A 27771-nucleotide genomic window follows, 5' to 3' on the forward strand; every position below is an offset into this window, starting at 1 on the left:
TTAAGAACACCTGAACTTGCTCGAGTAGCTACAGCAAAATTCCTAATGCACTGCTGTGGCATAAGCACAGCCCCTTTCCTATCAAGACGTCCTAATACAATATATTTTTTTTTCTTATTTGTCAGTAAAGTACTTAACATAAGTGTAAAAATTTTAGTGGAAGGTTTTCCCATTGGACATCCAGCAGCTTCATTTTCTTGAGGCTGGGGGCAGAATAGTCACTGGATGCCCTTCGAGATCACTTAGCCAGGGTGTATATGGGTGCTGCAAAGTCGGTGTTAGGAAACCTGTTTACCTATTCACGCTGGTACCTCTGGGTCACAGGAGGGGCGGCTACTCCCGACCTGGGGCATGTGCCTCAAATAACTACAAAATGCTACCACATTTTCAGACTGCAACGGGCCACCTGCACACGTGGCTCTCCGGAGTGTCCTGAGATGTAAGGCCGTCCCCGTAGGTGCGCTCTCACGTCGCAGGGTTCGCGGAGAGAAGACAAGTGGGCAGACTAACCCTGGGGACCGTGTCAGTGCCCCAGGTATTTATTAATATTAAAGGCGCTTCCGGGACAGCCAGCCGAGGTAGAGGAAGGTGTGGTGGCAGCTATCACTAGGCCTCAGTAGGGTCTCCATTCGTCAAAAGTCTACAGCGTTGTCCCCCCACCTGGATACCCCCAGTGCCCCGCAGAGGCAGTGGCGATGCCCCATCCCACCCTAGGCTCAAAGTACGAATGAGGCCACAGTCTCCCGCCCATGAGAACCAAGCACCTCGCGGGACTCCTAAGGCGCCCGGCCACGCCCGTTCCTCCGCGGGTCGAGAGCCGGCGGCCCGAAGATGGCGGCGGGGGCGGGGGCGGTGGGGCCCGACGGTCACTCCCAGGGCGCCCTTGACTGCCTTTCTCCGCCGCGCTACGTACCTTGCTAGCTAGAGGCCCGGCGCGTGCGCGAAGGGGCGGGGATAAGCACTTGGCGGGGCCAACCAACAGCGAGGAATCGAGGCGGCGCCCAATCAGGGCCCAGGCGGCGGCGACCGGAGTAGGCTGCGGGCGGGCAGCGTGTGTGGCGGACGCCGAACACCCGGGGCCGAACACCCGGGACCGAACCGCCCGCCTCGCTGCTTCCTGCGCGCTTCGGTCCACGCCGCGGTCCACACGCAGGAGGCTGGTGCCCGCCGCCCTCCAGGCTCGCAGCCCGGGCCCGGGAGCGTCTCTTGCAGCGGGCCTAGGCTACCTCCTCAAAGGGGACACCTCCCAGGCGGTTGCGGCGGAGAGACATGGCGGGGTCGGCGCCGGCCAACTAGGAGTCGCTGGAGGCCGCGGCGCCTTCCCAGGGTCGTTCCTACGCCCTGGGCGCGCGGCGGGCGACATGTTCCAGCGGAGGCTGGCGGGCGCAGTGGCGGCGGCGGCGGCGCGCGCGGGGCTGCGGGGCGGGGGCCTACTGGCCCTGCTGGCCAATCAGTGCCGCTTCGTCACGGGCCTGCGCGTGCGGCGAGCGCAGCAGATCGCGCAGCTCTACGGCCGCCTCTACTCGGACAACGCGCGCCGCGTCCTCCTCGGCCGCCTGTGGCGCCGGCTGCGCGGCCGCGCGGGCCATGCCTCGGGCGTGATGGCGGCGCTCGCCGGCGTCTTCGTGTGGGACGAGGAGCGAATCCAGGAGGAGGAGCTACAGAGGTGGGCGCGGGAGCGCGCGTTCACGAGTGGCGTGGGTGGGACCTGGGGTCGCACCAGGTGGTCCTGGGAGCGGCGGTGCGGTAGCTGGATCCTGTTTCAGCAAGACGCGTTATTTTATTTTTTATGGCTTCTGTGTGTTTGATTTGTCGGGGCTTGAAACAGCTGGACGTGTAGGTTAGTGCAGGGAGGAGGCTTCGAATAGGGAGTAGGACTCTAAGGAAACATTGTAAAAAGTAAAAGCTACTGAAGGCGTGTCCTCATCTTTAAGACAGCCAGGAAGGTGCAAATTCAAGACGTGTTTTGAACTTGACCTAAGGGGATAGTCGTGCAGTTTACTTCATTCCAGATGGGACTTGGTCGGACCTGCCAGGAGAGGAGCGCTCTCTCGTGACTCTGGTGGCAGAATGATGAGGCTGGAAGGGATTTTGTCCTCCTGACAAACCGATAGCCCAGACACTTTAACCTGTAAGAATTAGGTCAGTGTTTTGCTACTATGGGACTTTGAGAGTACTGTTGCATTACTCTCTGAAATCTTGCTGTCATCATCAAAACTTGTGCATGAAAAGTGCAGTACCATTGATTGAATTTATTTGTGGTTCGAAATTTGAGCCGTTAACAGTTTTCAAGTAATCTCACGAGGGAAGCTTTGCTTTAGTTCTTGAATTTTCTCTGTATTTTCTTTTTAATAGATGTTTTTAAACTGCACTCTCTCTCCCCACCCCCCCAACTCTGAAACTGATTTTAGAAACCTAAGACTGCCCTCTCCCTGGATAAATCCCACACAAGTCTATTTATTCCAGATATTTCTTCTGTTGTTTCACATTTTTGGTTCAGTTAAAAATGGAAACACTTCAGTAAAGTTAACACTGTGACTGGAGGTGTAGCAAGCACCCAGATGCCAGGCAGCTACTTGTGCAACACTGAGTTGTGGGTAAATGCAAGCTTATCTGAAGAACTAGTAATACTTTTCCTAACAGGACAGGTGACTGTTTTACAAATGCCATTTGAAATCATAACCATAGATAACCTTATTCACAAAAAAGTTAAGCTAGCACAGTCTAGTTTCTGATATTCTTTTGCTACTTGTCCATTTGTTCTAATGAAATAGTCTCAGAAATAAAAATATTCAGGGGAAGAAAACTTTTAAATTGAAAAATTCATCAATTAACTGTTTGAATTTTTATTCTGCTTTTGATGATGAAATATCCATGTTCCACAGTGGTGAGGTCTGAGAGGAATTCCCAGTTGGACCTGTTTGGGGAAGAGGAGAAAGATCAGATAAGGGCTGCTGGGCCCCAAATGGTGGTGGGAGCTGAATGGTGTTGTGGCAGATGACTCTTTGGCCAACTTTATGCATTTTTGTGGACACGTGTCTTGGAGCCTCTGTTTAGTAGGTCTCCTATTTGCAGGAGTTAGAGGGGAAAACAAGTTAGAAAGTGAAAGCGGTAAACATCTGAGTAACATCTGAGTCGACTGTAGCCACGATCCACTGAGGCAGGGAGGTCATACCTGTTGATGACCGGGCCCAGGATTCTTTTCACTTCCCTCCCTTTACTTGTCTCTCACAACCCGGAGGCATTTGAAACACTTTTGGTTCTAATCCAACCCCTAAAGGGATAGCGCTCTGAGTTAACCGGCTTGGGACTTTCAGAAGCTTAGATAAAGGCCATCAGAACACTTAAGGTGGCTTTTTTGACCCTCTCCAGGGTTATAGTAAAAGCTGTCATTTAACATTTCACTGTTCTGTTCAAGCTTGAATTCAGTCATAGACTTAAAATTTGATCAAGTTTTCCATTTTGAGGATTTTAAAATGTTATCTCAATAAGGAGGCAAATAATATGCTATTCAACTACCTTGGTTGTGCGGTAGTTCCATAGGTCTTCGTTCTGATAGTTCATCATGTTTATATTTTATTGAATAAAATATTCTTGGTCCAGATGAACTTTTTTGCTTAAGCGTTTAAGTATTCTGTTAGCTTTAACGGAGGGACTGCTGAGGTTGTCATAGCTAGCTTAGAATGTCTTGGATTTTGTTTGTTCTGGTGAGATGGTTTTGGGTAGCTTCCATAATGGAGCACAGTTCAGTGTGCCTGGGGACAAGTGCATTTCTTTCATCGTTAATGGAAGAAGAGCATAATTGTTCCATGAGCCCTAAATCACAGCCTTTGGCTCTTCTGTGCTGTTGCTGTACCAACTTGTCCTGGTACAAGCTAATTTTGCTATTGCTGTCTCTGCTAAGCAGTGATGGGGTGTGTAAAGGATGTCTCTTTGCATGTGTGCTTTAAAGTGGTGTGTGTTTTTTCTTATGATATTCATAATGAAATATTTGTCTATTCAGAAAATATTATGTCTATTCAGAATGAAAAAGAACCTTGCTTTTTATTCTCGTGCTTCAGAACATCTTAATAAATAGGATCTCATTAATCTAGCAACAGGAAGAACATCTGAGAAAAGAAGGGAGCCAGGTGTAGAAATTAGGTCTTTTATTGCTTGGTCAGGTATTCTTACCCAATTGGCTTCAATTAAACAAAAAAGGTAAACTTTCAGCTGGCATCCTGTGAGCGAAGGGCAAACCTTACGGAAAGACGCATTAGTAATATTTGATTGCTTTGGAACATAAGGAAAATTTACAGAAACAGAAAGAGGAAGGAAGTTAAGAAATATGAAAGGCTAGGAAAAAATGTTCCATCAACCTCCCTGTTTTTTAAAAGTTAAGTTCATTGCTCTAGAAATTTGAGTAAATAAGTGCCAAGCAAGTCTCATTGGCTGTTCTCCCATTTCCGTCTTCCAGGGCATCCAGAATGCTTTTAACCTTTCAGTATGCTGTTAACTTGATAACCTGGTCAATAAAAAGCCCTTTTGGCTTAAAAGAACTTTTTTTTTAACCACTGTCACTTGTGGGTATTTTGCTGATGTACCCTTCTTAGATCCTCAGAACTAACTATATAACAGCAGACTTGAATTTTTTGAGATCGTCTTCGCTATTTTCCATTAACCAGCTGAGATTATTTTCATTATTTTTCATTAACCAGCTGGCCCAGAATTGCAGTGAGCTAGTTGATGTCTTTTATTTCTAGGTGTGTCCCATAACAGTTGTCCTTGAAAGTCTCTAACTTTGACAGTAGTTTGGAATTTGAGGAGGGGAGTCTGTGAAATGAGTCAGTTGTCTTGCTGAAATTGCTAATTATGGGGATGGCTTTCTTTGAATCATTTTGGAGCCTTATGCCAGGCTCTGCACTGAGGCAGCACCCCGTAGATGAGCCAAATGTGCTTATACTTACTCTGTCTTCATGGGTTTATGTCTTCAGTTTCCATAGCTCAGTCCCGCCTTTCTCAAATATTGAAATGACTCTCGTTTTAGAGGAAGAGGAGCATTGGCTGTCGTTCCCTGATCCTCTTATCAATCTGCTCGTTCTGTTACTATTTGGAGAATAATCTTTTTTGTCCTTCTTTTCTCCCCTACTGCTTGTTTAAGTCTCTTGGATAAGAAGGTTTGGACACCCATCCGGCCCAAATGAGATTTGGCACAAATCTTGTGAAGACGCGGTGAGAGGTTTCCCATTCCTCCATCGCAGCAGAGTGACTAGCTTTGTGCACCTGCATGCTCATTACGTCTGTCATGCCAGCATTTCACAGTTGAGGCCCTTCTGAGATTTTTGAACCTGAGGACAACAGTCATTTACGTTTTCATGAGGCGATCTTGCTCCAGCATTCATGTCGTTTCTTCACAAGACATTTCTTACCCCCTTAGGAACTTAATCTCATAATTTTAACCAAGGCCACCTAGTGTCCTTTAATTATGCATGAGAGGCAGATTAAACAATGGATCAGAGGCTCTGTACCACGAGGAGTCTTAGGCCGTTAAAAATATTGCTTATAGTTGTATACTTTAATTTTCTTAAAACCTTATTCCTGTGTAATTTAATGAGCCTTTGATGTGTTTTCACATATTCTTGCCTTTCTTCATTACGTCATAAGAATGATATTTGAAAATGATGCCTATTTTTAATTAAAGGATGTTTTACTAGTCCTGAAAGGTGCCATAATGGGCGCTGTGTAATGCCTGACTTGTTCTGCCAGCAAATACAACTGTGGTTTTACTTTGCTTTCTCTGGAAGATCTCATTGCCTAAAGTTCCTTCCCTGTTTTATATGTGTTTGCAGTGGTAGCGGTCAATCCTATTTTGCAACTTTTAATTCAAATTAAAACTTTCTTAATGGTTAAATCTTTCTCATCAGAACATCAGTGTAATTTGTACTGGCTAGAGTTCTGGTTGCAAACAAACTGATATTGGTTAACTTAAGCCAAAAAGGAATTAATCAGAAAGGTGTTAGGTCACTTAGAACAAGGACTAGAAGGCCAGAGTACAGGCTGGCCAAGAGAGCAACTGAGACCAGCCCAGGGGTGGTAATCTTAGGGCCGTGTTGTTGCTGGTTTGTTCCCTCTGGATCGTTTGCACTGCCCACTCTGAGCTCCGTCAGGATCGCTGAATAGTCTCCGGAAGGCCCTGTGCCTCCTATTGCTTCCTCAGAATTCAAAGCCTCGACTGGAAGGCTCTGATTAACCTTGCTTAAATAAATGAGCAGTTGTGCTCTGGCTGAGAAGGAGGCTGCATCCCACCTGTTTTGGTATTCTCCCCAGAAGAAAAAAGATTTCAGGCAGTCAGAACAACAAATGTCTCCCTATGGAAATATTTTCATCTAAGTCCAAAGTTTAAAATTCAGACAATAGAATTTTAGAACTAATAGAAACCTTCAAGAAATAATGTCCTCACTCTACAAGTGAGAACAGGAAGGGGCTTTCCGGTAAAATGACTTGCATGAGATCACACAGCTAGTTGGTGGAGCCAGGACTAAAACATGATCTCTTCACTCACCGTCGCTTTGTATTGTTCTAAACTTTTAATCGTGGGTTGCCAGTATACTTTGAATTTTTTGTTTTTAAAGTAATGTAATAATGTAATCTTTTAATAGCAATTTGAACTGTTGAGGCCTACTTCTATATTTATTTATTTAATTTATTCAGTAAACATTTGTCGAATGGCTGATGATTACCAGGCACTTGCTGGTAGCTTGGAATAAAATATGAAAAAGACAGATTCTGGGGCATTAGGGAATTATAATTTATTAAGGAAGGCAGATATAAAGATAGATTAATTATAATATATGTTTCTATAGAGGAATAAAAGTAAATGTATATGGTTAACTCTGCCTAGAAGTTAACCTTGAACCTTGTATTTTTTTGAAGGTTGAAGAGACGTGAAAGGGGATTACAGACACAGTGTATCAGTGGTTGGTGTCTTCCTTGGTCTTGAATCATGGAAGAGTTGTATATGACATAGATGCCAACAGTCTTTCCCTCCCGTTAGTTAAAGGTTAAGGGTAAAGTAAAAGCCATGTTTAGAAACAATAATTATAAAATGTTTCAGTTATATAAAAAGGTTTAAAGAATAACATGAGTGTTACAAATAGTTATTTTTAAGGATAAAGTATTATAAATAAAGCCTTCTCTGTACCCTTTCCAATCGAAATCTCTCCCCCACAGATTATCTCAATTTGTTGTATTTTATTCCCATCTGTGTTTTTATACATATTAGCATCCTTAAATGATTTTAATGACACATAGTTTGATAATATGGTATTATTTTGAATGTTTTAAACCTTTATGCAGTCCGGGACTAACAAACTGAATCCAGCAACACATAAAAAGGATTATATACTATGAACAAGGGGGATTTATCCCAGAAAAGCAAGTTTAGTTTATCACATAAAAATCAGTTTAGTGCACCACATTAAAAGAATAAAGGACAAAAACCACATGACCATCACAATAGATGCAGAAAAAGCATTTGACAAAATCCAGCCTCCTTTCATGTTTAAAAAAAAACAAAAAAACAAAAAACCTTCAACAAACTAGGAATGGAAGGAAACGTCCTCAGCCCAATAAAGGGCATCTGAGAAACACAGCTCATAGCACGGCGCTGGTGAGAGGCTGGGAGCCCCCCAGATCAGGAACAAGACATGTGTCTGCTCTCACCACTTCTATTCAGCGTTGTACCACAGTTCTTGCCAGGGAAACCAGGCAAGACAAAGAAGTGAGAGGCGCTCAGCGACAGTAGATTAGTGGTTGCCAGGGACTGCGGGGCAGCCAGACAGTGGACATTTCTCCAAAGATACACAAATGGCCAATAAGCACATGAACATAGTTCAACTTCGTTAGTCTTTAAGGAAATACAAATTGAAGACCACATGAGATACCACTTCATACCCGCTACGAGTGCTATAACCTAAAAGATGGACAATAACAAGTGTTGACAAGGATGTGAAGCAGTTGAAACCCTCATACATTGTTGTGGTGACTATAAAATGGTGCAGCTGCTTTGGAAAATAATTTGGCACATCCTCAAAAAGTTAAACATAGAGCGATCATGACCCAGCAAATCCACTCATAGGACTCTACCCCAAATGGGAAACCTACATCCACACAAAAATGGGTACACAAATGTGCACAGCAGCATTGTTCATAACAGCCAAAATGGCAGTAGCCTAAATGCCCATCACCCAATGAATGGATACACAAAACGTGATGTATCCACACCATGGAATATTATTCAGCCATAAGAAAGAAAGAAAGTACAATGTGAATGAACCTTGGAAATAAGTGAAAAAAGCCAGACACGAGAGATTATATATTGTATAATTCCATTTTTATGAACTGCCCAAATAGGCCAGTTGTAGAGACTGCATTAATGGTTGCCAGCAGCTGTGGGGAGGTGGGAATGGGGATGACTGTTGATGGGCACAGGTTTCTTTCGGGGATGACGAACATGTTCTGGAATTAGTGTTGATGTCTGCGCAACCTTGTAACTATACTAAATAGCACTCAATTCTCTGCATAACTTATATACTGTAAGAATCATAAAAGGATGATTCTTACAGTATATAAGTTATACCTCTTTAAAATAGAGGAGGGAAAATATAAATACTTTCTAATGTAATAGGAAGACAACTCAAAAAATGGACAGAAGTTTTCAAATGACCTTTCATAGTCATAAACCTTCATAGTTAACATCCAAGGGCCAGTTGTGTGCCAGGTACTAAGCATGTCACGTATAAGTTTAATTTTCAGTCAACCTTTGAGGTAGGTCCTATTATCCCCATTTATGTAATGGTTACATAATTTCATAGTCTAGTTAATGAATGTTGGAGTGGGACCCACACGCGGAACTCACGTTTTCATTCACTGTACTTTATGCTATTTTAAACCCATGCTGTTCTTGCATGAGTCTTTGTGTGGACATTTCATTTCCCAGCGCTGCCTCCAGCCAGCTGCACCAGGCCTGTTGTTTTCCTCCCTTCCAGGTCCATTGATGAGATGAAACGGTTGGAGGAAATGTCAACTGTGTTTCAGAGCTCTGGAGTTGAACGCCACCCTCCAGAACCAAAATCGCAAACAGAAGGGAATGAAGATTCAGGGGGCAAAGAGCAGCCGTGGGAAATGGTGATGGATAAGAAACACTTTAAGCTGTGGCGGCGCCCCATCGCTGGCACTCACCTTTACCAGTATAGAGGTGAGTCCAGCCTGGCTGCTGCTAAATGTGCCCTGTGCTCCAGACTTGTCTTCCTCATACTCTCTAAATAGTTTCTTTGGTGGTTTCTCAGGAAGCTGCCATGGTTTACTGTTGGTTGTTGTTCCTCTGCCAGATGATAAGAGTCTTGGGTGTCTTTGCTATACTTTGCTATAGGTCGTCTTTGTCCGACTCTGCTGCCCCAGTGTGACTTCTAGCTCCTGAATCTGCCCTTATGATCCGTCGGTACTATAATCAAAATGCAGTTACGTGATAGGAATAAGGCGAGTGATGACGGTGTAGCAGATATCTCTCATTCTTTTTTGTCATTCTAGTCTTTGGAACCTACACAGACGTGACACCTCGGCAGTTCTTCAATGTTCAGGTGAGAAATTTTTTCTTCCCAGATTTGGAGCCTCTAAGCCTAGAAATCCACTTCCCACTGCCCACACGCATAATTTCTGGGACTCAGGCAGTGCTTTGGTACAGCCATCCATCTCCTTACCCCTTATCTCGCATTGAATACGTTTGGGTAAACATTTGATTTTTAATTTCTTTGTCCAGTGGAGACAAAACCAATTCTGCCCTTTATCTCACAGGGCTGTTTAAAGATTAGCTAGAGGTATGGATTTGGATGCTTTCATGTGTTGTATAAGGCTTTACGGTTTTTTCCCCCCTAAACAATGGGAGGATAAGTTAAATACCTGGCCTTTTATTCCAAAAACCTTCAGTATGTATTTCCTAAAACTAGACATACTCTCTTAACTAACTATGGTACCATTATCAAAGTGAGTAAACTTAACGTCAATTCAACACTTACATAACCTTCTGTTTGTATCCTGTTTTATATGTGGATCCTGTTTTATATGTGGATCCTTTGTAGTGTTTTCCCCTCTGCGGGTGGTTGGGATTTAGTAGCCTGGAGCATTTCCACAGTGAGGGTGTTTCAAACTAGGATGAAGAGTCTGTTCAAAGACCACTTTCTCCTTGGGGCAACAAGTGTCTCTCCTAGGGGAGGCAGGTCACCTGGAGTTCTAGTTCTAGGAAAGATTGTTTCCTTCCTGGACTTTTCATTCTTTTTGCTGGATTTTCAGTAACTAATTGATGATTATAAAACCCACTCTAATATGCTAGTGCACACTTTTCTCTAAGCACTGAATTTTGTCTAAAAATTTACATGGAATTTTTGTTGGTTTGGATGTGCGTGATATGTGTCTTATTTTGAAATTCCTTAGTCACCGGTGATGTTAGGAATTTAAATATGCTGCTTGCATTTCTTCGTGTGAGGCATCGGCTCATACTTTTGTACTTTTTGTCTGGTTAAAACTTTTTAGACTTGTTTCATCCTTACAGATTTATATCACTTTCTATTGTATCTTCTTCAGACATAACCATTACAGTATTTTTCCTTACACTGTTCTTTGGTTTGCCTTTTTACTTAAAAAATTTATGATTTTTTAATTTTTATTTTAAAATTTTTTTATGTCTTTTTCTGGTGTTAAGGTTCACTTTCAGAATAAAGGTGTTGGCCTATAAGAAGGGGTTTTAAGAGCCTCATTCATGGTAAACACAGCCATGTCTTTCCTAAATACTCTTCGGCTCTGTCCTTTAGGTTCGATCACTGTTTTGGAACAAGGTCCTTGGTTGGGTCAGAGGCCAAGCGCCTGGAGAAGCTTCGACAGCTTTGTTTTGAATCTCTTAGGTCTTCATGGTCTTTTCTGTCTCCACAGCTGGACACGGAGTATAGAAAAAAGTGGGATGCCTTAGTCATCAAGCTGGAAGTGATCGAGAGGGACGTGGTCAGTGGTTCCGAGGTCCTTCACTGGGTAACCCATTTTCCTGTGAGTGTTTTTACTCCTGCTTTTCCTTCTGTCACATCCTCGTGAAACTGAGTAATAACGTTGGCCTTCCTTTTCCTCAGTATCCGATGTACTCACGGGATTATGTATATGTCCGGCGGTACAGCGTGGATCAGGAAAACAATGTGATGGTGTTGGTGTCGCGGTATGTGCCATTACCTGGGGCTCCTGCTCATCCCATCAGCTGGGTTCTTCATGCATGCTGTCTGCATCTGCAGCGGGTTTGCATGTTCTTGGGGCCCTTATGGTGAAGCCCGGGCCCCACCTGTCTCAGCCAGAATTTGAGATGGAAGGGATACATGCTTTTCTTTAAACCATTTCTTCAGTTTCTTAGTGTTGATAATTTTAAAAAGAAGTGCTCTGTCTTCAGCACAGCCCAGTGAGCCAGATTTCACCAAGGAGCACGCCTTGGTTTTAGAACTTGGCTTGTGTTCATTCGTCTCAGTGACTCCTGTGTTACATTTTAAATATTAGAGCCAGCTAGTTAGCTTTTCCTGTTAGTCTTAGTGCCTGTGCTGCTATGTGCAGACATCATGCAGCTGCCTTACCTCTTCCCCTCACTAGAGCTGTGGAGCACCCCAGTGTGCCAGAGTCCCCGGAGTTCGTGCGGGTCCGGTCCTATGAGTCCCAAATGGTTATCCGTCCCCACAAGTCATTCGACGAGGTAAGTTTCACATCATTGAAGAGGTGACATGGATTACCAGGGACGCTTTTCTTTTTCTTTGCATTGGGGAGGCAGTGGGTCTCAGGACCCACTGGAGCTTCTAGAATCACCATGCTAGGCTGTGGGCTGAGCGCTTGCATTTTTAGGAGTCCCCAGTGAGACAGAGGCTGGGGGTCTGGGAACCACACTTCGGGAGCCTCTACTGTGGGCTGGTGTACCTGGGGGACCCCTAGGAAGAAGTCCCATGTAGCTGAGGGACAGTCAAAGAAGGTGATGGCTTGGTGTGGCAGCATTCTTTAGGTTTTAGAGCGAGTCCTTTTTCCATCAGAATGTCACTGCAGTGACACAGTTTTTCTGGACTTTTTTCCTCGTCTGTAAGATGAAAGCCTTAGACCAGAATTCTCTGCCTTCTTTAAAATTCTGTGACCTTTCTTTGAAAGTATTTTCTTCAACTTAGGCGTTTGTTTTTGCTTTTTTGGCCAGATCTCTGTTAAGTGTACATATTGATTCCAGTGCTTGCTGTTTTTAGTTCTATTTCACTTTATAATGGTATTTTTTTTTCTTTCTGTCACTATTGTTATGTTTTAGAGCTATATGAACTGTGTTCTTCAGGTGTTCTGCTTTTTCATCTAGTTGTTGTGTTTATACTGCCTGAGTGGTATATTAAATATGACAGAAAAGTGGTGGTTCGCCTCAGTGTGGTATTTGGCTCTCTTTTACTGGGAAATTTTTTTTTTTCCTTTTTTTGTTTTGGTATTTACTTCTGTACCATGTTTAGAGCAGTATTTTTCAAACCATGGATTGCTACCCATTAATGGGAGACAAAATTAATTTGGTGCATTATGACCAGCTTTAAAAAAAAGGAAAACAGTAAGAGAGAGAAGCTATCAGAATATAAGTGTATTTCCTGGGATTTTTATTTGGTTACATAAGTATGTAGGAATGAATGTGTGTCTATGAGAGAGAGAAACAGTTGCAATGTAAAAGAGATTATTTACAGTGTGCTATATTTAAAAATGTTTGTAAGTCCTCGCTTTAGAGGAAAGGAAAGAAGTAAGGCTGCTGTCATGGCTAATTACCTTTGGGAAGGGGAGCCTGGGTCAGGCTGGGGACAGTGTGGGAGGCAGATGTATGCTTCACTCTCCTCCTTTATGGGGCTTTTCAAATTTTAACCTGTCCTCCATGTATTTCCTATTTGAAAAAAAGTGACTTGGGTTCCAGCATTGAGTTCCTGCCTTCAGAAACCATGAGCATGAGGCAGGCAGGCATAGTTTAGCTCCTAGCAGTATGTGGTGCATCTAGTAGGTACCTGCTAAGTAACTTCTCTAGCTTGGGGTGGGGGAATACTGGGAATTCTCTGTATCATTCTTTCAGTATATTTGTGGCAAGCTCTTAGGAAAAAGGTAGGGCTTGTAAAAAGGCAGGCAAACTACAGATGGAGGAAAACAGAAAGGCCCTGGAGGGAGAAGACATGACTCAGCAAAGACAAAGAATCCCAGTGCTCCGAGACTACTTGGAAAGGTGCTTGGGGAGGAGTGACCAGTGACATTGACCCGCACTGAGGACACTGAGAGGCAGCTGAGTTTGGACTTGGCTGATGGGAAGTAGATCATTGAGCCAAGGTGTGGTGTTTCATTTGTCTTACTTTTTATTATGGAAAATTTGAAATGTATGCCAAAGATAAAGAATTAGTGAGAACCCGGTGTATCCATCCCAGCTGCAACAGTGATCAACTCATGGCCAAACTCTGTACCTGTTCCTATTCCCTTCCCCAAATCCTAGCTTTGCTACAGAGGAACCCATGGATGAATTCTGTAGGCTGTTCAGTATTTATCTCAAAAAGAGGTTTTTTAAAACATAATCTCAGTATCATAATGACCCTTACTATCAAATAGTCAGTGTTAGATTTTCCTGATTGTCCATAATTTTTTTGTAGTTGGTTTATTTGAGTCAGGATCCAAATGAGACCCAGACTGCAGTTTGTTCACCCTCTATCTTGAGTCTTGAAATCAATGCCTCCGTTTTTCCCTGGTGGTTGTAGTTGTTGAGGAGCAAGGTTCTTTGTCTTGCTGACCGTCCCTGTAGTGTCATTTTACATGCTCCTCTGTCCTCTACTGAGGAAAAGGAAGGCCAACGTTATTGCTCTGTATTTCCTGGATATGTATTGGTAGGTAGATCCAGAGGCTCGAACAGATTCAGGTTATTTGTTTAGGGCCAAGACCACTTTATTAGAAGGCTACTGGTGACTGATTGTCCCTTTTGTTGTGAATTTAGAAATGATTGAGGATCATTGCTCTGATTCATCGTTTCATTAGGATTACAAAATGCTGATTTTGTAATTCCTTCATTCATTCTTTATTTATTTTCATTTATTAGTGGAAATACTTTAGCTATTTGGTTTCATCAGCTATTTGGTGTCCTATAGTTTACACAGGAGAGGGAAATAAGAGAAATGCTTAATTTGTTTCCTTTATATTATGGTTTTCAAAATAATGAATTGGTTCTTTCAACTGGGGTTTCTCCAGAGGTAAAGTTTTTTCTTTATTTTTCTAATGCCATTAAAAACTCACAGATTTACCCATATGTAGTTAGCTTTGGTTCATTATTAATTACATTTATCCTTATAGATGCTCACATTGCCCCATGTTTGGCCTTTGGGAGCCTGTCTCACTGGCCTGAGTCCTTGGACTTGACCTCAGGAGCGCTCTTTTTTTTCTGGTGTTATAGAATGTCCCAGCTCCACCTTGTGTAGTATAAACTCTAAACCTGGGACATTAGCATTTCTTCAGGGAGCCCTAGGTGCTCTTAAGGAAGCATCATTTAAGTACCACCATTTGTCCTTGGGATCGCTCAGAGCCACTGGCCTGCTCATTGTTTTTAGGCCTTTTCAGAATAAATAAATTCTAAGTGCATACTAATATTTAGGATATGATGATTCAAATTCAGGACAGTAGAGTTTTTATGTATATTTTATATCTTACATCTGTCCTCTTTCTCTGTGATGAAAAATTCAGTTCTCAACTCATCGCCGTCAACATAATTACTCATTTGCTTTTACCTAGAACACACACACCACCAGCCTCAGAGCAGTAATACCAACAAGATCAGTAATGTGATGACAAGAAGTTTGTGTTTCTACCATCACATAAGACATATTCAGAGTAATTTGGCTCATACTCCTATTTCTTTTACCCTGTTCCTTCCTTTTTCACAGAGGTATCTATTGTTTTGGTTTTGGCTTCCTTTTTTAACATAAGTAGTGGATGAGAACCCAGTTCTTTTGACTTCCCAGTCTAGGGTGTTTTTTTTTTTTTGAGAAGAATAGTCTTTTACATGTATTTAACCCATTTATCCTATCGCCAGCCTTGGTGGTGAGTGCCTTTCCCGTGTCCTGGCTTTACTTCCCCTTCCTCTTTCCTTCCATAGTATTCCATCTGTTGCTTGTTTATGGTATTCATTTATCCCAATTGGAAGCACCCGAGGGCAAGGACTCGTGCCAGGCAAATAGCAAACATTCAAACATAATTCAACAGTTCACTCAGGGAAAAAGAAGATAGATTTCAATATAAAGACACAAGAGTTTAAAGTCTAGATCTGCCACCTGACGTTGCGGCCAGTCTGCCTCAAGAAGTGCAGACACACATGTCCCCTTTGGTTGGGACATATGTGGCTCAGATGTCTCCTAGGGCCAGGACACCTGTGCCTCTCCTTATCCCCGTACGCCACTGTGTCAGCAGCGAGAGAGCTGAGCCAGAGAGAGTGGGTGTGTGGGCCCTGCGCCTAGAGTCCTTGGCTTGTCTTGGCTCTCGAGGAGTACAGGGGGCAACCTTGGGGACATTACCTAACCCCTGCTGAGTTTCCTGACAGAGCTTGCCTGCTGGGGTTGTTGTCGGGCCGAAGCAGTTCCTGCCACAGAGTTAAGCGCTATGTAAAACGTTTGCTGCTCGTAGCAGTAGAGTTAATACCATTTTGGTACAGATTAAGGTCTATAAACATCAGGGGTATGTGTTGGGGTCCCCAGGACCACCCCTGCTTTCGGAGATTGACGAGAAGGGCTCATAGGCAGACTCAGCACATAGTTGTCCTCACGGCTAAGATCTAGTGCAGTTGTGTAGCAAGGACAGCGGGTCATGAGAGGAAGACAGGTGGAGTCTGGAGGGGCCCACATGTAGGCCTCCTGTGCTCTCTTTGCCACGAGAGCTGCCGAAAGCACATTCTTCTCCCAGTGACAGAAGTGCCCAGAGAAGCCTGTCAGAGCCTAAGCCCTGAGATTCTTTCCGGGGTTGGTCATGTAGGCACCCTCTGCCCAGCACATGCCCACACTGTAGAGCCCCAGAGGGAGTCAGGGCCTGGGGAGCTGCCTCGGCAGTCTGTGGAGAACACTCAGAGCCAGGCTCCCAGACCAGCCGAGGACCAGCCTTGCAGCGAGCTGCCTGCAGGTGTCAGCTCCCATGCCCGGGACTTGGGTCATCCTTACCTTGTGGGCTGGAGGCTGTGGTGCATGGGCCAGGTGCCCTCACTTCCCTGTTCTTCTTTTCCAGAATGGCTTTGACTACTTGTTGACATACAGTGACAATCCCCAGACCGTGTTCCCTCGCTACTGTGTTAGTTGGATGGTTTCCAGCGGTGAGTGGGCGCGCACAGGCCCAGGAGCCTGGGTTGAGGGGCATTTTGTTTTTCTTGAGCTTCTTAACAGCAGCAAGAAGGTTAGTGCTTGTCTCACCAGAGCCCTCTGGGGACGTTAAACGTCCTTCCCAGCTGGTGCTTGAACACTGCGAAGGAAACTCCCAGCGGGGGTTGGAATGATGGGAAGTATGGATCCCAGAAAGGAACTTGTGCGCAGAGAGGAGTTTTAAGAAGAACATCTGCTTAATGCCTTAAATATGGATGGTGGATGTTGATGCACTTACATTTTCTCCTTGGATAGTGTTGGCGGCCATAAATCTGCCATAGTAGGCATAAATCTGGGAGTAGGACAGTCACCTGGAGAAAGGGGCAGCGCCTGTCCTAAGAAAGGCCACGTGTCATGCTGTATGCACTTTTCCCTTCTAGCCCTTTGCCTCAGCAAGCACCCTGATGTGATTTTCTTCTAGCAGCTTCTTGTACTTCAGGGGGAGAATGGAGAGGAGATGAGGTGTTTCTGTGTGACATTTGTCTAAATAAGATTGACAGATATGTAGGCTGTGCCACTGATCAGTGATGTTTTCATCACCTGAAGGAGCATGTGGGACTCGCGTAGCCTGAGCGGGAGCCCTTTTTAAAGGCTTTCGAGGTCACGGATTGTTTTCATTCTCTAGACACTGAGCGGCAGCTGCCACTGAGGCTGTGATTTCTGTGAGGAGGGGTGGGCTCTCTCATGAAGGAAATAAGGCCTTCTGATTCTGAGCCCAGTGCTGGTTTGTCTGCCAGCCTGCTCACATTTCCCTCTCCCACAGGCATGCCAGATTTCCTGGAGAAGCTGCACACGGCCACTCTGAAAGCCAAAAACATGGAGATCAAAGTCAAGGACTACATCTCATCTAAGCCGCTGGAGATGGGCAGTGAAGCCAAGGCCACCAGCCCGTCTCCTGAGCGGAAGGGCGAGGGCAGCCGCAGCCCTCCTCGGATCGAGTATGCGTGAAGGCTTTGGGGTGAGAAGGGACAGGCTGCTCCTAGCCTTGCCCCGGTCCCTCACCCTCTGCCACAGAACGGGAACACGTATTACAAGGTGTCTGCTGTAACCACCAGTGCAAGATAATTCAGTAACTGCTGTCTGGTTTCATTCAGAGCCTTTGTTGCTCTTTATCAAAACAGAAGGAGGAGGCTTCTGTGGGGCGTTGTCACATTCTCAGGCCAGGCATTTTGCAATTCAGTATTTCACTGAGCGAATCTGGAACAAAGCTGACCTCAGGCCAGAAGGAGACAGCTTGTTTTGCTTCCCTGAGTAGTTCCTCTGCCCACATTCCAGTTCCCACCATTGGATCTGAGCACTGGGACTCCTCCACCTCCAGGTTGGACTGGGAAGGGCAGTCACCAGTTGATGGTTTGGTGAGGGGTCTTTGGGAGTGCTCTTGGCACAGTCCTAGTGTTGCATGGATGTGAACTGCTGTGTGGCCATGTAAGTGCCTTGTCCTCACCTTGCTCCTGCCTTTAGGAACATAAAGTCTGCACCAAGAAATTTCTCTCTTCGCCTCTCAGATATCACCCCTTCGACTGTCCACGGCCGCTCTTGTTGGTGGGCCTGTCCTTTGTCAGGCTGGGCATCTCCGTCCTCGGCTGTTTACCAAGAGCCCTGGGAAGCGAATCCTTTTAGAGAGTAGTGTTCTCTGTCATCAGTGTTTTGATAGGGTCAGTGGAGATGCTCAAAACATCACACCATTTTTTTTTTTTTTAATCTTCATGTCAAAAAGTAGGAATTGGGGAGTTAAATAGAATTTCTGCACAGTCCGCTGTCCAGAAAACCCCACTTTGATTCAGGCATTTTCTACACAGGTTTGACTGGATGCTGAGGACCCATCCTCCTGGAATGGCTAAAGGCAGAGGAGGTGCATTTCGCTCCCCAACACTGGTCTAATGGGATGTGGTTTACATGGCCCTCTTGTTCTTCTGGAAGTTCCTTCTCTTCAGATATAAAATAAAAGCGAACTACGTTGTTCAGACGAAGTCACAATCTGATGGTGTCACTTTGGCCTCGCTGATTCGGCTTTTGGTCATGCTGCCATCTGACAGGAGACCGAGATCAAGTTTTAAATCCTCTTGCCTCCCTTTTTTTCCTTGAATGACTAGATTTTCCTTTTTTTTTTTTCCTACTTGGATCTAACCCTGAGACTAACATAAGCCACTTGACTTTTTTATTGCCTGTGAAGTTTTGTGCCAAGGAAATGACCAGTGTTTCTTGTCCTGTCTTCTCTGAGTCGTTGGCAGGGTACAGGTGCGTCCAGCAACCCCAGCTTCTTCCTTTGGTCGTTTCTCTTCTGAGGACCTGACAAGCCAGCGGGGAGGCCCTGGGTTACATCTGAGCTGAGGGCCTGTGACCGTTGGGTATGGGTGAGAGGGCGTGTGAGTGCACAGGTGCCACCGAGGCTTGTTGCTGCTCATGTTCTGATTTGGGGGAATTGACTGTGCTCTTGGGGTCTGTCTGTATAGTTACTGATATCATCATAATGATTTCACTTCTAACTGTGACATTTTTATCAAACGTGTGAATAAATACATATTGGTACAAAAGAGTGTTTGTTTTTAGACACATGGGGGTGGGGAACCCTCGCATAGTGCTCTTATTGCTTCTCTCTGATCACAAAGCGTGAGAAGGGTGTTTCTGCTTGTGGGACCAGTGTGGCAGGGGCTGGCTCTGTCCTTCCTGGTGTGGCTGACATAACCACCTGTCTTGTCTAGACAGCCCTTTCTGGGTGACCAGTGGGCAGCTAAAAACAAGCCATCTGTTTCTACTTTCTTGTCCTGATCTCCTAAGCCATGTCTTTTGCTTTTAAAGTAGGAACAATGCGGAGAAAATGGTGGCAGAGCTTCTCATAAAACGTGGAAGGGAGCTGTGGCGGTGGGGAGGGAACTCGAGCAGGCCCAGGTCTGGAGTTGGGGGGGGCACTTCAGGACCCCACTGAGGGGGCAGTGACGGGCTCAAACGTGCTTGGCCTGTGGGTGGCAGGGTCACACAGGCAGTTCTGCTAGGGTGCAGATCCATTCCAAGAGGACTGAGATGACCATAGTGGGAATTTAGAACTTGTGCAGTTTTGCCTATGGGAAATAGGGTGAAGGCTGGCACACACCCACACTCTTTGCAGCCCTCTTCCAAGTGTCTCTGAGGTAGTCACTGGAGAGACACCTGTCCTTGCAGACTCTTTGTCAGGCACACACGTGTCTGTCTAAACTAAATTTGGAGAGCTGGCTCTTGGCCTTGCCCCTGCCACAGAGGCCACTGCACAGCGCCCCTGGCATGGTCCCCAGGCTCCGTGAAACTGACAAGGAGCAGCTGAGCTTACCTAGAGCAACGTGCCTGGTGCCTGGCAGCTCTGACTCCAGAGCTTCAGTGAGGCTTGGACTCACCTCCCACCTCTGAGCAGCAGAGGTGGCTCAGCTTTCCCAGGCTTTGTCACCAGTAGCTGCAGAAGGCCCCCTGCTTCTTGTCTGGAAAATTTTCGTATATTGAAAAGCTGGAAATAATAAGCCTGCGGACCCTCCTGCCCTTGTGGGGAGTCAACAACTTGCTGTAGTTTGTGCTTTACCTTCTTTACATAAACTTCACTGCAGACTGAACTGTGTCCCCTTAACGTGCATACTTTGGAGGCGACTGGGATTAGGTGGATCTGAGGGTACGGTCCCCACAATGGGATTAGTACCCCTGTAAGAAGTGACACCAGAGGCTGGCTTGTTCCCTCTGCCACGTGAGGACACAGAAGGAGCTGTCGGCAAGCTTCAGAGGGGAGGGCACTCACCAGGAATCAGCCAGCACCTCCACCTTGGACTTTTAGCCTCTAGAAATATGAGATAAATTTCTGTTATTTAGGTCTGTTTTGTTATGGCATGCTTTTTCATGAGGATCTGAAAGGTGCAAATGTGATACTTCATCCCTGAACTTTTGAGCATGCTTTTTATACCAAGAATGTTCTGTATAACCACGGTGCCATTTGCACAGGTAAATAGTACCTAGTAATTTACTCCACATTCAAATTTCTCCAGTTGCTCCCCCAAAGGACTTTTCTAGCATCAATCCAGGGTCCAGTTAAATATCCCGTGTTGCATCTGTGGCTCTAGTACATATAGCAGCTAAGTAGCCAAGTCAAGTGTAGCTTTACGGGTTGGGCAGTGGTTCTCAAACACATTAGAACTGCTAGGGGGTGAAGTGCACAATGTTAATGCAATCAGAAGGGCACAAGATGGGCAACACCCTCCCTTGATCTGCGAACTGCCAACACAAGGTGTCGTTAATTTGTCACCAGTCTTGTTGCACTGTCGGCTCACGTTCTTGGTGGTCAGATAACTGCCTCCATTACTAGACACTTGCCAGGCTGGATGCCACACTTCATGCTTTCAGGCAGGACTTCATCTCATCCTGCCACAGCCCTGGGACAATGTAGCTGTCCCTGTTTTAAAGGTGTGGAAGTAGCATCTGAGGTTAAGTAATTTTCTTGCTCCAAGTCACAGGAAGTGGGAGCCAGGACGCAGACCCGGCTTTGACCTCTTCAAAGGCACCTCTGTGGCTTCAGACTCAGTTTAGTTTCTCACAAATGCTGCAAATTCCTTCCCAGGGTGGTTGACTTATTTTGGAATCTGGGTCACAAGTGTCCTTTTTATCCATTGTTAGCTTTTGTGTGGTTTTGCCTCCTCCTACCCCTTATTCTATCATGTGATTGTCAGTTGTTTCGTGGTGCTCTCAGGAGTAATGGAAACATAAATATTACTTTTCTGGAACCTTTGGGATGTACACCACTACTGTGACACAGGGACAGGGTGGTATTCATGGGGACATCTTGAGATAGCATTTTCTAAAAGTACAAGTTACAAAATAACCTGTCTCTGTACCCAACACAGTAGGACAGGAGTCTGGAAATCCTTTTGAAAATGAAAATATTCTTCGTAAAACTGAGAACTCTGATTTCTAATGAATAAACTTGAAAGTTTAAAAAATTTAAAACTATAGCACATGGATGGAAGTGACCTGAATGTAAAATGTGCTTGTTTCCACAAACCTCAGTGGACACTTGATAGAGCATCGTTCTTCACAGAATCCCCGGGCCGCACATTGTCACAGTTGCTTTACAGGCTTATGGTTGATTTTGGTCCATAAATGCACTTTAAAAAAATTTTCAAGCACGTAATTTATAAATGACCTAACTATTGTCTACTTTTAAAGGGCCGAACCATACCTAAAAAGGCAGAATGACTGTATGAAAGTAGTCATGTTTGCATGTTTTAATGGTTAATGCTTTTTATTGTATCTTAAAACCTTGCTGAACATATGCGTTAGGACTGTGTTCAGCCACAATATGGCCCCTGATATTCTCTGATGAGTTCTGTGTGGTCCTGTCTCCTTCCCACCCGGCTGGAGTCACTGTTATATCAGGATCTCTAGGGAGAGACTCCAGCGCTGTTCTATTTCTGGATATACTGTGGCTTGTCAAGGCTTTTCTGAAAATGGGGAGCCCAGGGCTGGACTTGGCTCTGCCCCTGGCAGGTGAACTCTGTGAGGACGGGGGCCGTGTTTGCTCACTGCCTCGGTGTCTCATGGGGTTGCTCCACCTCCAGCCATGACGTCTGGTCTGCCAGTGGGAAGGAGCAAAGGGGAAAAGAGAAGTCCCTCCCCTAGGACACTTCCAGAATGGCGTACCATTTCTACTTACTGCCCAGGTGCCAGAACGCTGTCAAAGGCCATACCCAGCTGCTGAGAAAGTCTGTACCTCGAGCAGCCATGTGCCCAGGTAAAATTAGTTTTGCTGAGGCAGTACAGAATGGGAATGAGGACAACTGGCAGGCGCTTTGCTGAATCATAGCTAACATGTACCTACAGCTTTAAATGCATCACTTCAAAGACTGAAAAAGGCAAAAAATCCCAGTAGATACTGTGGGTTTGCTGGGGCTGCTATGACAAAGCACCATGATCTGAGAGGCTTGCACAGAAACACATCGTCTCCCAGCTCTGGAGACTGGAAGTCTGGGACCAGGTGAGGTGGAGAGTTCCTTCTGAGGCTGCGAGGGAGGGTCTATCCAGGCCTCTTTGAACTCTTGGGGGGTCGGTGGCATCTTTGGTATTTCTTGGCTTGTGGACGTGTCACCCTGTCTCTGCCTCCGTGTTCACATGGCCTTCTCCCTGTGTGCCTGTGTCCAAATGCCCCCTATTTGTAGGGACACTGGTTGCATCGAATTAGAGGCTCACTCTATTCCCGTGTCATCTCGAGCTAACTAATGACATCTGTAGTGATCTGTTTCCAGTAAGGTCACATCCTGTCGTCCTGGGGTTAGGCCTTCAGCATATGGATTTTGAGGGCACACCATTCAATGCCCAGCAAGGGGAGAACTCAGAGAACACAACTGTAGAACGGCCTTTTTAATTTTTTTAGTTTCAAGTATGCAGTACATTGGTTAGACATTTATATAGTTTATAAAACGATCCCTCTGATTGCTCTTTCTCTAGCTGGCTCTCCATCCAGCCATTACATTAATGCTAACTGCATTCCATATGCTGTGCTCTCCACCCCATGACCATCTATCAACTACTAATTTGTACTTCTTTAACCCTTCAACCCATTCTCCCAGCCCTCCAATCCCCCTCCCCTCTGGCTGTCACCAGATTATCTTCTATATTTGTGAGTCTGTTTTTGATTGTTCTTTTTGTTCCTTAGATTCTCCATATAAGTGAAATCATATGGTATTTATCACTTTCTGTCTGACTTATTTCACTCAGCATAATAACCTCTAGGTCCATCCATGTTGTTACAAATGGTGGGATTTCATTTTTTTTAATGCTGAGTAATATTCCATATATATATGAACCATAACTTCTTTATCCAATCATCTGTTGATGGGCATTCAGGTTGCGATCATATCTTGCTACTGTAAATTGTGCTGCCATGAACATAGGAGTGCATAGATCTTTATGAATTATTGTTTAGGTTTTCTTTGGATAAATACCCAGAAGTGCAGAACGGTCTTTCAAAAGAGATGGCCCCTTAGGAGTCTAGAAAGACGTCTTGGCCTGGTGGGTCTCCTGTCCTGTAGTGTCCGTGTAGCAGCAGCAGGGGGCAGGGCTGCACTGTCTGCAGAGTGACTCCCCAGTCTGCCTGTGCTGCTGGCAGGATGTCACAGCCCATAAAAGCTGAGGGTTATCTGGAGATGAGGAGGCCTCAGTCCTTGCTGCCTCCTCCTTCTCGGCCTTCCTGTTCCTTGTGGCCCAGCCAGTTCCCAGTCTGGGAGGTGGGTCACCCCCAGATCCAGCCAGGACTAGTAGGCTGAGGGGGGGCCTGTTCTCCCTGCTAGTTCTTCCTGCTAGAACTCTCATTTGCCTGTTGTATTTCTACCCCTCTGGGAGAAGGTGCAATGATATTCAGCAAGGAATCACCTGAGGTCCACTGAGCCTGCTGGCTTCCCACAGAATTCTGAAGCCCTGGAGAAATGACACTAACATAGACAGAATGAAAGGAGTGTCACTTCCCTGTGGCAAGGAGGGGGCAGGCCAGTGTGAAGTCACTGACGAACTATGGAACACACCGAAACATACTGACTCAACACTGAGAATATTCTCGACATGCTTCTCTAGTTTGCCTTTATATCCTTTTGTCTTCCAAAGTAATAATTATGTGATTGAAGAAGTAATACATTTATTTTATACATAAAAATATAAAGTGATCTATCACCCTTACATGCCGGAGAGTCAATGTCTTTTTCTATTCCTACCCCTGTATATAACCCTTCTTTTGTAGTTTTCCCTAAGCATTTGTGCACACAGTTTAAAAAGTCAAATTGTTCCTACGAAGTCCACTGTGAAATCCTCTCTCCTGCCACTTCCCCTTCCTGGGGACAGCCAGCTTCACCTCCCACGGGGATTACATTGGTATTTTCCTCCAGGTCTGTAAATAACATGTACATTACCAATCTCTGACTTTTCATTTTAGGCGTCACATGAAAATTCTTTCTTCCCCCTCCTTCACCCTTCTCATCCTCTCGCCCTCCCTGAGTCGTTCTGTCAGCTTTTAGTTACAGCGCTATTTGGTGTTTACGTTGTGATGAGCTTGAAAACATCATCCATAGATGGGACAAGGCACTGAGATGACTTCTTGCACATCTGTCTGTTTTCCTAGCGTGAGCACTCGGTGTTTCTTTTGCTCTACCGTCTGTGCCCCTTATGACATCTCCATACTCAGGTGTTGGATTTCTCCTCACTGAGGAAGTCTGGGCAGGTGGCGCTGAGATGTCCCTTCCCCCTTGCCTGGGGTCCTTCCATGTCTGGCCATGTCCTCTGTGTCCTGTCCCTCCTCTGTCTTCCTCGATTGTTAAAGTGTCCACGGGAGGTAACATTTTTTCAGATCCTCACACGTTGGCTAATTCAGCCAAAGACTGTGTTTCAACAGAAATGCAAGTTGGAAATAGCTTGCTGTTAGAATTCTGGCCAAGTCTGATGACGTTTTGGTTCCTGGTCTCTGATCTGTGATGTGCAGCCTCCCCCATCCTCGGCCCCCACACTGTGAGCTCGGGCTTCCTTCCTGGTTTCTGCCCGAGTTTTCTTACCTGTTGTGCTATATCACTGGACCCTCACTTGTAAATTCATACCTTTCAGTTCTGGAGAATTTTCTGGAATGACTTCATTTTCCCTCTTCTCTCTTTTAGCCCTTCTGTTAACAGATGTTCAATCACCTGAACGTCCTCTCATTTATCTTTTTACTCCTTTTTTTAAAATACACTGGTCTTTCTTGCCCTGCTTTCTGGAAGTTTTCCTCACCTTTATCTTCCAACCCTGATACTGAGTTTTCAATTTCTGCTTATTTTTACTGCTCAAGAGCTGCTCTCTGAATGTTCCCTTTATTGTGGTAACTGTCCTTGTTTTACAAGTGCCATATCTTCCCCTCTAAAGATGTTTGTGATTTTTTTTGTTAATGTTTTCTTCTTGTATAATTTGTTTCATCTGAGTTGCTTTTTCCTATCAGCTCCATTTCCTGCACAATTGAGGCTTTGCCTGGGTGACTAAAAGCCATTGGCTGTTAGTTCGTATTGAGAGACTGAGGCTGTATTTAAAATGCACAATCTGTTCAATGTTGACATATGTATATACTTGTGACACCATCATCACAATTAAGATAACATTTCAGAACCTACAGAAGTTTCCTTGTACCCCTTTTTCATTCTCCCCCAGCCTGGTCCCCAGGCAATCACTGACCTGTTTTCTATCTCCACAGAATAGTCTATACTTGCTAGGATTTCATATAAACAGAATCCTACAGCATGTAGTATATTTTCCTATGGCTTCTTTCACTCGGCACAACGATTCTGAGGGTTGCTTGTGTTGCATTTATCTGTAGATCATTCCCTTCTCTTGCTAAGTGTTATTCCATTGAACAGGTGCACCACAGTTTACCTGCAGACTGACACATGGATGGTTTCCAGATGTGGCTATTACAGATAGAGCTGCTATAAACATTTATAAGTACAAGTCTTTGTGTAAGAATGTTTTTGAGGGTTTTTAAAGGTAAATACCTAGAAGTGGAGTGGATGAGTCATGTGGTAGCTATATGTTTAAATGTTTTTCAGTAACTTCCACAACTGTTTTCCAAAGTGGTTGTAACATTTTATGTATTCCCGCGAGCAGTGTATGAGAGTTCCAGTTGCTCCATCTTCTTGCCAGAACTGGTATGGCCAGTTTTCTCAGGATACCTTTAATTTGTCTTTTCCCGTGACTGATCATGTTTATAGCATCTTTCCAGGTGTTTATTGGCATTTGTAAATCTTCTGTGAAGTGTCATTTGAAATATTATGCTCATTTTTTATTGGGTTGTTTGTCTTCTTATTACACTGCAATTTTTATAATATAAGAATTTATTTTTTCTCCTTTTAAAAATCGAGTTATAATTCATATATCATAAAATTTGCCCCTTTAAAGAGTACAATTCACTGTTTTTTAGCATATTCACAAAGTTGTACAACTATTGCCACTATCTAACTCCAGACATTTTCATCCCCCAGATCCCAGACCCAGTAGCAGCCACACCTCCATCCCTCTCCCCCGGTCCTTGGCAACCATGAATGTACCTTCTGTCTCCATGGAACATTGGACGTAAATGGAATCCTACAATACATAGTCTTTTGCGTCTGGCTTCTTTCACTTGAGAGGATGCTTTCAAGGTTCACCCATGCTATAATAGGAATCTGTACTTCATTGCTTTATATGACTCAGTAGTATTCCATTCTATGGATATACCGCATTTTGTTTATCCATCCACCAGTAGCCGGACATTTTGCCCCCACTTTTTGACTATTATGAATAATGCCATTATGAAAATTCATATACAAGTTTTTGTGTGGACATACGTTGACAGTTCTCTAGGAGTGGAATTACTGGGTCATATGCTGACTCTGTGTTTAACTTTTTGAGGAACTGCCAGACTGCCACAGCAGTTGCACCATTTTACATTCACACCAGCAACTTGGGAGGGTTCGGTTTCTGCACATCTTTGCCAACACTTGTTATTGTTTTTTTATTCTAGCCATCCCAGTGGGTGTGAAGTGGTACCTCATTGTGGTTTCCACTTGCATTTCCCTAATGACTAATGATGTTGAGCATCCTTTCATGTGCTTATTGGCCATCTGTTTATCTTCTTTGGAGATGTGTCTATTCAAATTATTTGCTTATTTTTAATTAGATTATTTGTCATCGTATTGTTGAGTTGTCTATGTATATATTTTAGATGTAAAATATTTGTCTGGAATATGCTATGGAACTATTTTTGCCTTGTCTGTGCATAAGCTTACAATTTTGACAAAGTCCAGTTTATCAGTTTTTTCTCTTAAGTTTTGTGCTTTTATGTTCTAAGAAACCTTTGCCTTACTCAAAGAGGCAAAGATTGTCCCCTATGGTTTCTTCTAGACATTTTATAGTTCTCGGTTTTGCATTCAGGTTTGTGATCTGCTCAAGTTATTTTTGTATCTGGTGTGAGATAAGAATCATGTTTGACATTGAGACTTTCCAGTTATTCCTTGTTCTGTGTTACTACATGTATGTGGACACTGCATGTTCTTTTATGTTTCATGTGAGGCAGAATGGCAGTGTCACCCTCCTTCTTACCCCATCCCACCCTGTCCCATATATAGAAGGTTTTTCTGGTTTTTGTTTTTTGTGCTTTTTCTTTTTAAGAGTAAAGAGACAGAGAGCTTTTGCCAACATGTAGTGCACTTTTTTGACTCAATACTGCCACATTGCTTTTCTTACTTCTTTGACAACACTCAGTATTATCTAACTTTGACTTTTAAATTTTTACTTTTTTTTTTTTTTGCCTATTTAGATGGTGTAAAGGGACATCTCATTGTTTTATTTTTTA

General features: G+C 44.4%; 1 protein-coding gene across 2 annotated transcripts; it reads left to right on the forward strand.

Moving 5' to 3' along the window:
• The first annotated feature begins 926 nt into the window (after window positions 1-926).
• STARD7 (StAR related lipid transfer domain containing 7) lies at window positions 927-18961 on the forward strand. Of its 2 annotated transcripts, XM_015587427.2 has the most exons (9): window positions 927-1666; window positions 9027-9235; window positions 9568-9617; window positions 10963-11073; window positions 11154-11236; window positions 11656-11755; window positions 16297-16381; window positions 17191-17385; window positions 18227-18961. In XM_015587427.2, the coding sequence occupies exons 1-8, from the start codon at window positions 1362-1364 to the stop codon at window positions 17373-17375; spliced, it is 1128 nt and encodes a 375-aa protein (XP_015442913.1). In that variant the 5' UTR covers window positions 927-1361; the 3' UTR covers window positions 17376-17385; window positions 18227-18961. The 2 variants fall into 2 exon arrangements, with proteins under 2 accessions (XP_015442913.1, XP_006909499.1); XM_006909437.3 differs by having other exon boundaries at window positions 932-1666; window positions 17191-18961.
• Window positions 18962-27771: the final 8810 nt, after the last annotated feature.

The sequence above is a fragment of the Pteropus alecto genome, unplaced genomic scaffold (assembly GCF_000325575.1).
Source record: "Pteropus alecto unplaced genomic scaffold, ASM32557v1 scaffold223, whole genome shotgun sequence".
NCBI classification, from domain to species: Eukaryota; Metazoa; Chordata; class Mammalia; order Chiroptera; family Pteropodidae; genus Pteropus; species Pteropus alecto.